The sequence below is a fragment of the Vipera ursinii genome, assembly GCF_947247035.1.
Source record: "Vipera ursinii genome assembly, chromosome: 3".
NCBI classification, from domain to species: domain Eukaryota; kingdom Metazoa; phylum Chordata; class Lepidosauria; order Squamata; family Viperidae; genus Vipera; species Vipera ursinii.
Window position 1 is genome coordinate 53706637 of NC_139516.1, and position 12841 is coordinate 53719477.

General features: G+C 38.5%; 1 protein-coding gene across 1 annotated transcript in view; it reads left to right on the forward strand.

The window, feature by feature from the left end:
• The first annotated feature begins 7800 nt into the window (after positions 1–7800).
• Positions 7801–12841, forward strand: part of TIE1 (tyrosine kinase with immunoglobulin like and EGF like domains 1) — a 37416-nt gene continuing 32375 nt past the window's right edge. Inside the window, exons 1-2 of the mRNA XM_083357620.1 lie at positions 7801–8262; positions 11623–11901. Of these exons, the coding sequence (XP_083213746.1) occupies positions 8214–8262; positions 11623–11901 (328 nt within the window). The 5' untranslated portion in view covers positions 7801–8213. The remainder of the gene's footprint in view (positions 8263–11622; positions 11902–12841) is intronic.

The window sequence follows — 12841 nt, forward strand, 5'->3', positions numbered from 1 at the left end:
CATTATTGATTGTGTTTGTGCTCTGCTTATGAATTTTGGTGTGTTTCAATATAATGAAATCTCTGGCCAATATTACTCGACATGATCAAAGTTTAATACTGTGTTTAAAAACTGGACTGTTTTCTATACGTCTATTAATATTTTTTTTTTCTTTATTGTTACTTGAGTTTTCCCTTTTTCTTTCTTTTCATATTTAAAACAATTAAAAAATCTAAAAGAAAAAGAAAAAAAAAGATCCATTTCATTTATCAGGCCAGGAAAGCAAGAAATGTCCCTTGCTTAGGAATAAAACTTAAGTTGTACTAAGAAACTGATGAAAGAGAAAACCAACCTAGAACTAAGGAGAAATTTCCTGATGATTAGAACAATTAATCAGTGGAACGACTTGCCTCCAGAAGTTGTGGGTGCTCCACCACTGGAAATTTTTAAGAAGATATTGGACAACCATTTGCCTGAAATAGTGTAAGGTTTCCTGCCTGAGCAGTGGTTGGACTACAACAGCGCCCCCCAACCTTTTGGGCATCAGAGACCGGTTTCATGGAGAGAGGTTTTCCGTGGACCGGGGGGACGTGGTTTCGTGTGCTGCCTGCATCCTCAGCTTCGCTTGTTTGCACAGCCCAGTTTTTGGCATGCCATGGACCGGTGCCAGTCCATGGATGGGGGGGTTGAGGACCCTTGAAGACCTCCAAGGTCTTTTGCAACTCTATAATTCTGTTATTCTGTTATAAGCAACTTTAATTTAGAGTCAGAGATAAGTCGAGTCATTTGTTCATTCATTTATATCATGATCCACTCACCAAGCAACTTGGTTAGTCAATATGGATTGAGAATATCAAATACAAAGGAAAATAATAAATTTATAAAGCAATATACAGCATATTATATATGGGCCAACCCCTAGAAGAAGACGGGTCTTCAGGGCCTTTATAAAGTCCAGCAGCAGGGTCAGAGCCAATCAACCTTGGAGGCAGGGAGGCTGCTGCATAAAGACAGGTGCTATGAGGGAGAAGGCATGCCTTCTGAATCACATAAAGTGAAACTATTGGGATACGGAACATGCCAATGCTGTTAGAGCTTACAGAATGGGCAAAGACAGACAATCTCTCAAATATCCAAGCACTGGGCCATGAGGGGTTTTATAGGTGATCATCAGCACTTTGAATTGCACTCAGAAGCCCATTGGTAATCAGCACAGTTCTTGCTGTAGTAGTGATACATAAGAATACAAAAGTGTACCCATAGCTACTCATGCTGCTACATTCTGGACTAGTTGAAGCTTTTGAATGACCTTAAAAGGAACTGCATATAGATCACATTGTAAGAATCCAGACTAGAGATATCTACAAGCATGAGTGATTGTGAGTAGCACCCTGCCCAATCCAGAAACAGATTCAATTAGTGCACAAGATGAATATGTGCAAATTACCTTCCAGCCACAACTCTCACTTGCCTTTCTTCCAGGAATTAGGAATCCAGATGAATCACCAGCTGTGTAACATTTTTGTATGGAACACTGCTGGAAAATCCAATACACTCCTAACTCCCTCAGCTGGGCCAAAAGGATACTATGATTGATGATATCAAAATTACTAAGAGATCAAGAAGCGTCAGGATGGATGCATTATTCCCATCCTGGACCAACAGGAGTCATCCACAAGTACAATCAATACTGTCACACTGCTATGGCCAGATCTGAAATCTAATAAAAGGGGAACAGATAATTACTCATTGGCCCTCTAAAGTTGCAGTCTGACTGTCTTTTCTACATCTTTTTTTTTAAAGGAAGATGGGGATGAGTTGAAAATTATCACATTGGTTCAGCAATAGTTTATCGAGAAAAGGCTCACAAGTACCTTTTTAAGATCCAACACAACCTCCCACTCATTCAAGGATGTATTTATTACTGCTTGGACCAAATTCATGTGTTAGAGATCTTATTCAACCAGGAAGAATATAGATGGCCATAATCATAGCTCATAGCAATATAGGTGGCCATAATCATAGCTCTGGAGACCCTGTATACTTCCTTGAGATTCAAATTCCCCTCAAAATACCAAGTGAACCGTGACTCAGTTACTTAAGAGATGGTGCGACTCAGAATAAACCTGAGCATCTTTATCTGTCAGATACCTCAAAATTACCTGCACAGCAACCTTGCCAAATGTTCCTCTGAGCCTGTCTTTCCTAAAACGGACCAGGTCACCTTGAACAGGGCCATTACCTAGCACTCTACATAAAAATAATAATATTTTACCACTTTTAGCACCACGATGTAGTACTTCCTATGGGCTGTATGGAGAATCTTGCACTTTATTTTCTCCTGCTGTGTTCCAGTCATTCCGTCTGTTGATATGACTCTTAGACGAGGTCTGAAAACCAAGGAGCCCTGTGGGATCCACAAACAGGGGGAGGCTGCCCAAGGCCAACACAGCCCTCTCATTCCAAGTGGTGACTAAGGCCTTTTCACATGCATAAGAGCAGCATTACTAATGCCCATTTTTATACTATTGGGGGGAAAAACAGCTACCTAGGTATTTTAAGCAGAACTGAGAGTCGGAGAAGGGGATGTTTTAGTTTTTTAACCATCATATCCCTCATGAAAATATCTATCTTCGCTAGCCCAGGGCTGATAAGTCATGGAGCTCCCATTGGCACCCATCAATTAGTTAGGTAAAATATTATCCAGGAAATAAAAGCAATTTCTGCGAACTCACATTTATAGGTGCTGTAGTGTGTCCTATAATCAGACCCAGAGACCTCTCTGTTGCTCTCTGATTATTTACACACTGTTTATTTCTATATGCCTATGATGCTATGAGTGTGGATGTGGGACAGCTCCTGCAGGATTCCTTTGCAGGCTGCTGGCAGTCTGGGCATTTGTGAGAGGGAGCCCAAGCTATGGCAATTCACCCACTCTGTGCTTCACAAGGGCACCCGGTTTCCTGAGTTGCACGTCAATAGTCGGAAACAATGAATGGATTTCCTCTTCCTGACCCTGCTTGCTTTTGATTTTACAGAGATAATGTGTGGTTTCAGATTGTGCCAGGCTACCCAGCCTCTTGCGATTTACATAGTTGTGTGAACTCTCTAAGCCATAGCCATACAGGTAGTCCTCGACTTACAACAGTTCATTTAGTGACCATTCAAAATTACAACCACACTGAAAAAAGTGACTTATGACGTTTTTCACACTTATGACCATTGCAGCATGCTCAAGGTCATGTGATCAAAATTTGGACACTTGGCAACTGACTCATATTTATGACGGTTGCAGTGTCCCGGAGTCATGTGATCGTCTTTTGCGACCTTCTGACAAACAAAATCAATGGAGAAGCCAGATTCATTTAACAATCCTGTTACTAACTTCACAACTGTACTGATTCACTTAACAACTGTGGCAAGAAAGGTTATAAAATGGGGCAAATTCACTTAACAACTGTCTCAGCAACATAAATTTTGGGCTCATTTGTGGTCATAAGTTGAGGAATACCTGTATTCTTTAAGCTAGTCTGAGGTGTACTTGTTTCACTACTCAGAAGCTTCTTTGACGTCAGTCTAACTTAACCTGCAACTAAAGCAGTGTAATATGAGACTGTGTCACTTGTTTAAAAATTCTTTGACCTGATTTTGAATACTTACGTGATTCAGGCACTTTCTTACATTTATTGCATTCACTCTACAGTCCTTTCTGACCTGCATCCAACCACAGCTGCATGCCAATGAACACAGACCTGAGAAAAAAAATTTCTTTTTAACTTTCCATAACATTACCTTCAATTGTCCCCACCCACGAGTGAGATGAGCATAGGTCAGACATGACAAACACAAGGCCCGGGGGCCGGATGCGGCCCGCGAAGTGGTTTCATGTGGCCCGCGAATCCATCCTGGAAACAGGGAGGGAACGGCCCCCACTGCCTTGGCCCTGGCCCAGAGACCCTCCTTCTGCCAGAGACCCCCAGATCTGTCCCACTCCTGCCCAGGCCCCCATAGGCACCCTTGATGCGAACGAGGTAGAGCTGGCCACGCCCACCCAGTAGGCCATACACACTCTAGCCACGCCCACCCAGTAGGCCACGCCCACCCTGGCCATACCCACCCGGCCCCCTGAGGGCAACCGCAATGCTGATGCGGCCCTCAATGAAATTGAGTTTGACACCCCTGACATAGATTATCCATAGTTGTACTGATAGTATTTTCCTCCTTATTTCAACACTTTCTGAGGAATGCCTCAAAGTCTATAAAATGTGTTAGGTTCTGTTATCCATTACTACTATCCATTACTTTGAAAAGAAGTTAAGTGCTTGCAGTGATTTGCAGCAAAGGGAACAAAACAATTAGCAATTTCATGCTTGGTGTAATTTTTGGACAGCTCACAGATTGACGGATAACACTTAAACTTGGTAACAGGGAAAGGTGTACAGAATTTGAAAAGCCGTGTAGTTCCAGAAATTATGAGAACTAAAATGCATAGATGATGTTGGTGTATTTACAGTGTTGTACTGAAGAAATATGTGGGATCCAGTGTTACATAGAAGGGTGGGAAATGACTCAGGAAAGATGTTTTGCCAGTTATGCTAAACTTCATCCAGAGTGTGTTTACCCAAACAGGCGACTTCTATTGTTCTCTGTCTAGCCCCACCCTGCGCTTAGTGTTATTTATGTCTAATAAAACACGAACTCTCACAGACCAACAGTAGGGAGGTGAAAACAAGGAGGCAAACCCTGGGGAAGCCAGCAGTCCTGACTCCAGGCAACATGTTGCCAAATCTAGGAGACATTAGCTAATATAAAAATCAGTGTTTCAACATGTGCTAATTAGTGTTTAACTTCAGGTTGGCAACACTAACTCAATCGCTCGATTATATTAGACCTCATAGAGCTGCCTTGGATATATGCAGCTCCAATAATATCAGATTAACTGAACGTGAAGTCTCCCACTGCTAACTCCGTGACTGCTGCTGTGCTGAACACATATGTCAAAGTTAGAATTTTCCAACTTGATCAGAAATATTTGGCTTCTCCCTCCTGCGTCCTGCCTCCTCCCTCCCAAAATAACTTGGAGTGGCTGGCACCAATTCTGATTTCATTATTTACCCATATAAATAACAGATTCTTAAAGACTGGAGTTTGGCAATAATTGCTCTAACTTTTAAGATGAGACAGATTTTCCTGACTCTAGCAAACCAAGTCATTTATCAAGCTGCAGTTCTAGACTAGACACCTATACAGAAACTTTCCGACTACAGTAGTGGAATTAGGAAAAGATACTTCTTGTTACAAATAAATCCCTCCAAAGCAAAGGGCCTAGGTGTTTGAGGGACTGTCAGTCCCCCTTAGGGTCTGCTCAGCTGATTTGAACCACCAGGATTGGATCAATTAAACAGTATGATCAATTGGCACTATAGAAATGTGTCTTCTTGCAGCAGTGTCTGCCCTCCACAGTGGGATCCATATGCCCCCTTCCCTTCTAGTGTTTGGAAGGGGCTTGAAGACCTGGCTTTTCTCTCAAGCTTTTAATGAGGATGAGTGAGGATCTCTTGGATTATTTCCCCCCCAGTCCAATCCAGTCCAGTTTCTCTCATATTTCTATCTTTTATTCTTTATTTTTGTTGAATACTTTTTAAAAGCGTCTTTACTGGTGAGCTACATAAAATCATTTAAAGTCAGGTAGCCTACACATTTTAAAATAAACAAATCATTGTTGCGAATGAACAGGCAAGATTTCAGAGCTAGCAAAAGTACAAAGGGGAATAGATTTCTGTACCACTTACTTGATGAATCAAAATGAAGCAAAACAAGGTGCATTTGTTGATTTTAAACAGGTATTTGATCACACCTTGAGAAATGGGGGGAATTACAGAGGTTCAACAAGTGATTGTTGTCTGTTTGTTCTTATCTATAAGAAATAGAAAAATACCAATCTTAAAATAGGATGAAATGCAGCAGACCCGTTTCTAATCCTGTTCTTCTAGAAGACATGTTAAAGAAGTCTGTACTCTTGACCTACTTTTAGTTAATTTTTCATTGATGCTGTGGTTTATAAGTTATTTAAAAAGAATTTCATTCACCAAAGATTGTTGATTGGCACACAGCAGAAATTGCTAATATATTCAGATGAACTGAACCTATTATATCAACTATAGGGCTAATAAAGGCATTTGGTTTTCTATCATTCTTCCAAAGAGAGCAGCAGCTATTGTCAAACAGCAGTTAAACAAAGATGGTTGTATTTTCAAAAAGTTTCCAAGTTCTGACTTGGATAATTAATGGGCTGAAATTCAGTGTGGAAGTTTCCTTTCCTTATATGGAGGATGATTTTTCCTTTATGTGGTAATTAAAATGCACACTTTTTATATGCAGCCCAGAAGGCTCAAAAGAGCATTACAACAATTAGTCTTCCTTCTACCCAAGAGCAATATAATATTTTCAAGCTGCTATCAAATATTTTTCGTTTGACCTCCAGTCGATTACTCTATGAAGTAAATTAGGAGTAGGGAGTAAGAACTGTGTATTTGAGACCAAGTTTCTAAGGAAAGAGTTCCAAGTGATATGGGATAAGTGATATGTCTAGGCTAGTGAAAAGAAGGAGTAGTGGTGACATGATAGCAGTGTCCCATGTATGTTTTGGCTATAGTTTAATTTTTCATTAACAGCCTGGTCCCTTTAACATGCCCTGCTCCTTTCCATGCATCTCAGAAATGAAATGAGACTGGGGGAAAATGTGGAAGACTGGACTTTTCCTCTGGTGGGGTGTGATGATCAAAAAAGAGGGACACTGAAACAGGGGCTTACTGAAGTAGTACAAAGGAAGATTAAGGTGGAGTTTCTGCAAGTGCAATAACCAAAGCTTCAGTGCAGTCAGCCTAACTAAATTGATTACATATTACCTGCTTTCCTGAGACCCAGAATTTCAGCACAAGTTCAAAGTACAATGAAGAGAAGATGGTCCTTCCTTCCTTCCTTCCTTCCTTCCTTCCTTCCTTCCTTCCTTCCTTCCTTCCTTCCTTCCTTCCTTCCTTCCTTCCTTCCTATCTCCATTTTAATAGAATGTAGAGAAAAGTGAAAACCAGCTCCTTTGGAGAAATTGATTGTTGCTTTGCCCAATTCTTCATGTTTGATATCTTGGTCTAAACAGCAAATCAGATATAAAACCCAACCGCCTTCCCCCCCCAACCCCCAATTATTCTTGAGTTAATAATAATAATAATAATAATAATAATAATAATAATAATAATAATAATAATAATAATAATAATAATAATAATAATAATTTTATTTATATACCGCCCTTCTCCCGAGGGACTCAGGGCATGGTCTAGTTTTCATCAGTTGTGTCTTTAAATAAATGGATTACATAGCAGACTTTCTTTTTTGGAAAAGTGGAATTCCATTTATACATGCTGCTTAGGACAGGGTCAACTGATTCAGATGCTTTAGGTGACATAATTGTGCCATTCCACAAACTAGAGATTTGTCACACCTCTCTTAGTTGGTATCTTAGCCGAATGACTTCCTATCATACTGTTCTCTTCTGTGGCAGGATCCCGAGATAGACATGGAACAATGGGTGGAGAGCAGGAAATGCTGTATGAGAAACAGGATTTCATGTCAGAGCTGAAATGTCTGTAAGGGCCTCTAGGCATTCCTCCATCCTGCCTGCCTGAACCCCAGCCAATATTTTTTTTCCTGAGAGAGCCCCAGCAGCTCATGTTGTACTCAGTCCATTTCCACTTTTAATCCATTTCCTGTCCTGCCCAGTTTTCTTTTGTGGCCATGCTGAGACTCTCCAGTTAGGCTTCCAAGCCAGCATGGAAGAAGCAACAGGATTATATTCACTCTGCAGCTACATGTGGCAATGAACAGCAAGCTAATACGGGTGGACAGGCCTTTGGGTGCCAATGTGAACTCTTGAATGAACAAAGTTCCTGGAACAAAAAAAAAATCCAACTTCTGTGGTTACCTAGGTGGAGTTTTTCCTGAAATACTCTGCATGATAACACCTTCAAACCGAAGAAGTATACATTTATTCTGCTTGATCTAGAGACAATTTCCTTGTAACTGATTTACCTTGGGTAAAGGATGGAGGATTCAAGAACAACAAGCTTAAAAGATACATATGGCGAGTGAGATATAATAGAAATAATTCTTAATACCTCTTCTTCTTCTGAAATAGTGATGTTTCAATTCTCCTGACACTGAGTCCTTTCCTGAAAATGAGATTGGATACAATTGGTCTTCTCAGCTTCTTCTTGCACCTGACAGGTAAAATCTGTTTTAATTATTTCTATGATGGTTCACTAGCACCACCACCAGAGTCATTAGTTTGAGATGTGCAGCTATTCAAATTAAATGAAAAAACAAACAAACCATTTTCCTTACCTAATCTTACCTAACTATACCTTACTATCATCCACACTTCTACACAAATATTCTACCAAAGAACTGGGTAGCTCACAAGCTGGGGTTAAAAATAAATAAATCATGAAATAAAAAAGGAATAAAATGTAATGCAAAAATTAAAACAAATCAATTCATACTAAAGCCCATGTTATAAAATCCAAACAGTATAGGATTCTAAAAATATTGTTTAAAAAAACAAACAAGAAAGCAAATCTGAATAATAGAAAAATATTTGGAATGGCGTCCCAAAGGCCAAACCGCAGACACTATGAGACATTAATCTCTTCCAGTGGAGAAAAAATATCATCACTGGAGTTCATATTGAAAGTAGTACCCAACAACTTTACTTTGGTATTAGAATGAAAGAGAAGGCAACCAAAATGATTCTAGAACTAGTGGAGAAAATAAAGAATTTAACCTCCACCAAACTCCTTGAAGCCAGAGGCACAAAGAACAGAACTTTCTGATTCTTCTTTGAAGAATAGTATTTCTAGGTAGAACTATTCATGTGTGCATTTTCTTCTTTTTAATTCACAGTTAGATAGATCAATAGCATCTGCCAATCTACTCTGAAAGCTGGGGAGTTACAGTGAAAATAATCAACAGTGTACACAGTCTAGGAGACCCATGTTAGCTTATGGCGGTAAAAAAATCAGAAGGCATCTGGAAGGACGTTTTTGGATTAATAGATTTTGTTAAAAGGCACGTGGCTCACTTCATCACTTGCAAAGGTTTATGCCCCTTAATAAAATGTGTTACTTGGAAAAGATAATCACAGATGGGTAATTTTGAAAGATGCAGTGAAACAGACAAATCACTTTATGTCCTCTTTTGTTGTGTTGCTTTTATTTTTTTATCTAGATGTTGCAGGCACTATTAAAGGCATAATCAGCAGTTTTTCAGTTTGGAAGACACTCAGTCTTACTTAGCCAGTCCAGAGATATTATATTTTTCTTGAGCCACATATACAGTCTTTGAGTACCTTGGTACTCAAAATATAAAATTCCACAACAAGATTGTGACTCATATTAAGAAGTGAGCAGACCAAAAACTAAATCTGTCTTGATTTTAATTGAAATTTTAATACCAAGTATAACTGATATAATCAGTTTCTATGTATTTTATGAAAGATGCCTTCTATCACATTTAGTTTTAAAACATAGTGGCAGTTTTTAGGGGTAGTTCTGGGGCTCACCCAAAACTTTAGGCCCCAAGATGGATTATTTTATCATCAGGACTCATCAGGAAACTAGTAGCTGGATTTGGGATTTAAACATTTTAACAGATTTTTCTTACCAATTTCTTACTGATAAGAAAAAATAGAAGCTTGAAGAAGAATTGAAGAGGGAGAGAGAGGGAGAGGGAAAGAGTTTGTGCCATGTTCCCAATTCACATCATGTGTTGTTGGCAATGTTGCATGAACAAAAAATATAAAGGGGCCATAACTTATTTTCTTTATTACAAAGCAGTTTAACTGACCAGCATGGGAGAAAATGAACTTCAGCATTCTCATCTGCAGAACATCAGACAAAAGTTAATATTTTTTTATCAGAAATAATACCAGAATGTCATATAACACTTAATTGAAAGTAAGCCTTCAGGAGAAATCTTTCCAAAAGGGGAATCATTTCACATGCAGAGATGGTTATCCAAAATTTTCACATGTCTAGCAATAAAACTTGAAATAATTTTCTAGATTTCCATGTTCAAAATAGTACACAATTGATATGTAGATGAATTTCACACATGCTAATTACAAGCACATATTTTGATGTATGTAATTTTGTGAGAGAGTGACTTTATGGAATTTTGTCACATTCATAAAAAATCAAAAGTTATTAACTTGACTGTCAGGTCTGCTATTCTCAGTTTGCTTTCCAAGTCACAACAAATACAGGAATAAATTTGTACATTAGTGATCTAAGCTGCACTGTGATCTGGGTGTAAATAAATAGTGAATTAGATTCCTCTGTGCTAGGAAAATACTTATCCAACAGACTTTTATTTTTCAAATCGTTTGGTAACCAAAATAAAATATACAAGGATACAGAATACCATTGTCCATATTCAATAATTAAAAATTCATTCAACAATTATTGTAATTAATGTATATAACGTATATAATATAACTATTATTGAAATGTATAAGCCATCCAACTCCCAGCAATCCAGGACACTATACATTTTTTTAAACTACTTAGAAACAAAGAAACAACACAAAATCAACACAACCAAAGGAACAAAGATTGCAAGAAGTAATGGAACTCTTGAAATTAGTTTTGACAGCAGAGTGCTGCCCACCATAGGGATTTAAAAACTGAGCTGGGAGCAGGACCCCAAATAGTGATCGCAGTAATATATTATGAAAAGGAGCTGTATCTCACAGAAATGCATATGAATAACTCTTCAAGATGCATAGTTTTACAATCATTGTCATGACTCCCCCGTATAATTTCATAATTAAGGCTGAGGATTCTTTTTATATTTTCCAAGTATAACAAAAATTGGCCAGAAAATATATATTATAATTTTCCAAAAACACAATGGGACCAAAGTTAGTTTGGAGGAAACAGTCAGAAAAGGAAAGATCAAATATGAAAATAAACCAGATAAGAGCAGGGACTATGGAGAAAAAAAAGCCAGAAAAATTCCCCGGTATAGTGCAGAAAAGGTGACCGAGAATGGATGCCAAGAAAAATGAAACCAGAATATAATCAACTACAGAGTCCTTGGTGTTCCCTGAGCTTGCAGACATTTCATTACTTGACTAGGTAACATCATCAGTACTAGTGAGTGTAAGGCTTACTCCCTGTTTATAACTGAGAAATAGCATTTGCATGATAATAATAGTAATAACACTGAGTTATTCTATTGGTCTGTTTATTATTGGTTATTTTTATAAACCTAAGTGGCTATGAGTATTGAAAAGCCTCACCCACTTCGAAAAACCAGAGGACCAATTAATATCAGCTTCTGTTAGTGCTATTTGTTTAGCATTTTTCTTTATTCTTGTTTGCTTACGCTGTATGAGTTCCATGAGTTCTAATTCATTCTCTGAGTCTGAGGCTTTCCTCCTCTGACTTTCCCTTTTCTAGGAGAGAGGCAAGAATCAGACTATCTAACATAATCAAGGCAAGATTTAGCATTGAATCATTTGAATCATGCTTATAATTATCTGCTGTCCATGTCGATAAGATGGCTGCTTTGGTTCTTTTGATGCAGGCGCAATTCTGGATATCTCTCTGGTGGCCAATGTTCTGAGTCCTTCACACAACAACTTCTACCTGTCCTGTGTGACAGGCGAGCGGAACATCAGCCTCCAGATTGACAGAGACAATGCCATGATCAAGACCACATCCAAGTTCCAGATATACAAGAACAGCAGCAAGGAAGTGCATATGCGAGGTTTTTCTCGAGCAGGCTTGGTGGGCATCACATACTGCCTAGGGAAGACACAGTCAGAGCAAACTAGAGTTGTTTATGTACACAACGACATTAACGGTAAGTGTGATAGAATTATACATGTAACATCATACTGATATGTTGTTATCTAAAGACCAAAATCTACAAATCTACAAATCAGAATTTGACTTCATCCAACTGAATCCATTATCCTATTTGTTATATTCTGGGCTACTCAATCTTGTCAGTCAGTAAGAAACTAATAACCAATAGCATTGATGCTCTAAGCCAATGTGGTGTAGTGGTGGAGGTTTTAAACTGGTACTGGGCTATAGTTAAAGGGCAACTGAGAGAAACGCTATATATGCCACCATGAGGTCCTAAATAAAAGTTGGGATATAAATGTAACAACAGTATGGATTTTGTGAGTGTGTGTGTGTATGTGTGTACTTCTGTACTTCACAGATTTTAAAACCCAACTTTTTTTAACAGTAAAGAAATATCTGTGTTAGCCTTTAGATCAGGGGTGTCAAACTGCTGGCATCATGCAGTTGCATCATGCAGAGGCCACGCCCACCCCAGCTCTGGCAATGCAAAAAAAGTCGCAATACGTCATGACACATCAAGTGACGTGGCAAGTTTGACATCCGTGCTCTAGATGGTGTAATGTTATCTCTCAGAGGTTTACTAAGCCCTATTCTTTTCTGTTTTCAGACTTTAATGTTCTCAAAAATCTTTTATAATTAGTTGTTTTATTTCTACTAAACTTTTTATAAGCTTCTCTGAAGCGTAAATTGTACAAACAAGAGGCTAACTCAAATATTTTTGCTCTGTTACACTTAGTCAAAATCAGAACATCCCTATGACTGAATGATTATAATTCTTCATTTCTTATTTCAAATCCACTCAATCTTAAATAGCACCTTTTTGTTGTCCTTCAATGCCTGTTTGATCTCTTTCTTCCCATAATGACATATGAAATGTCAGATCTAATAGAAGTATTGCAGAGGTCACAGTAGTAATGCAAAAGCAAATATTG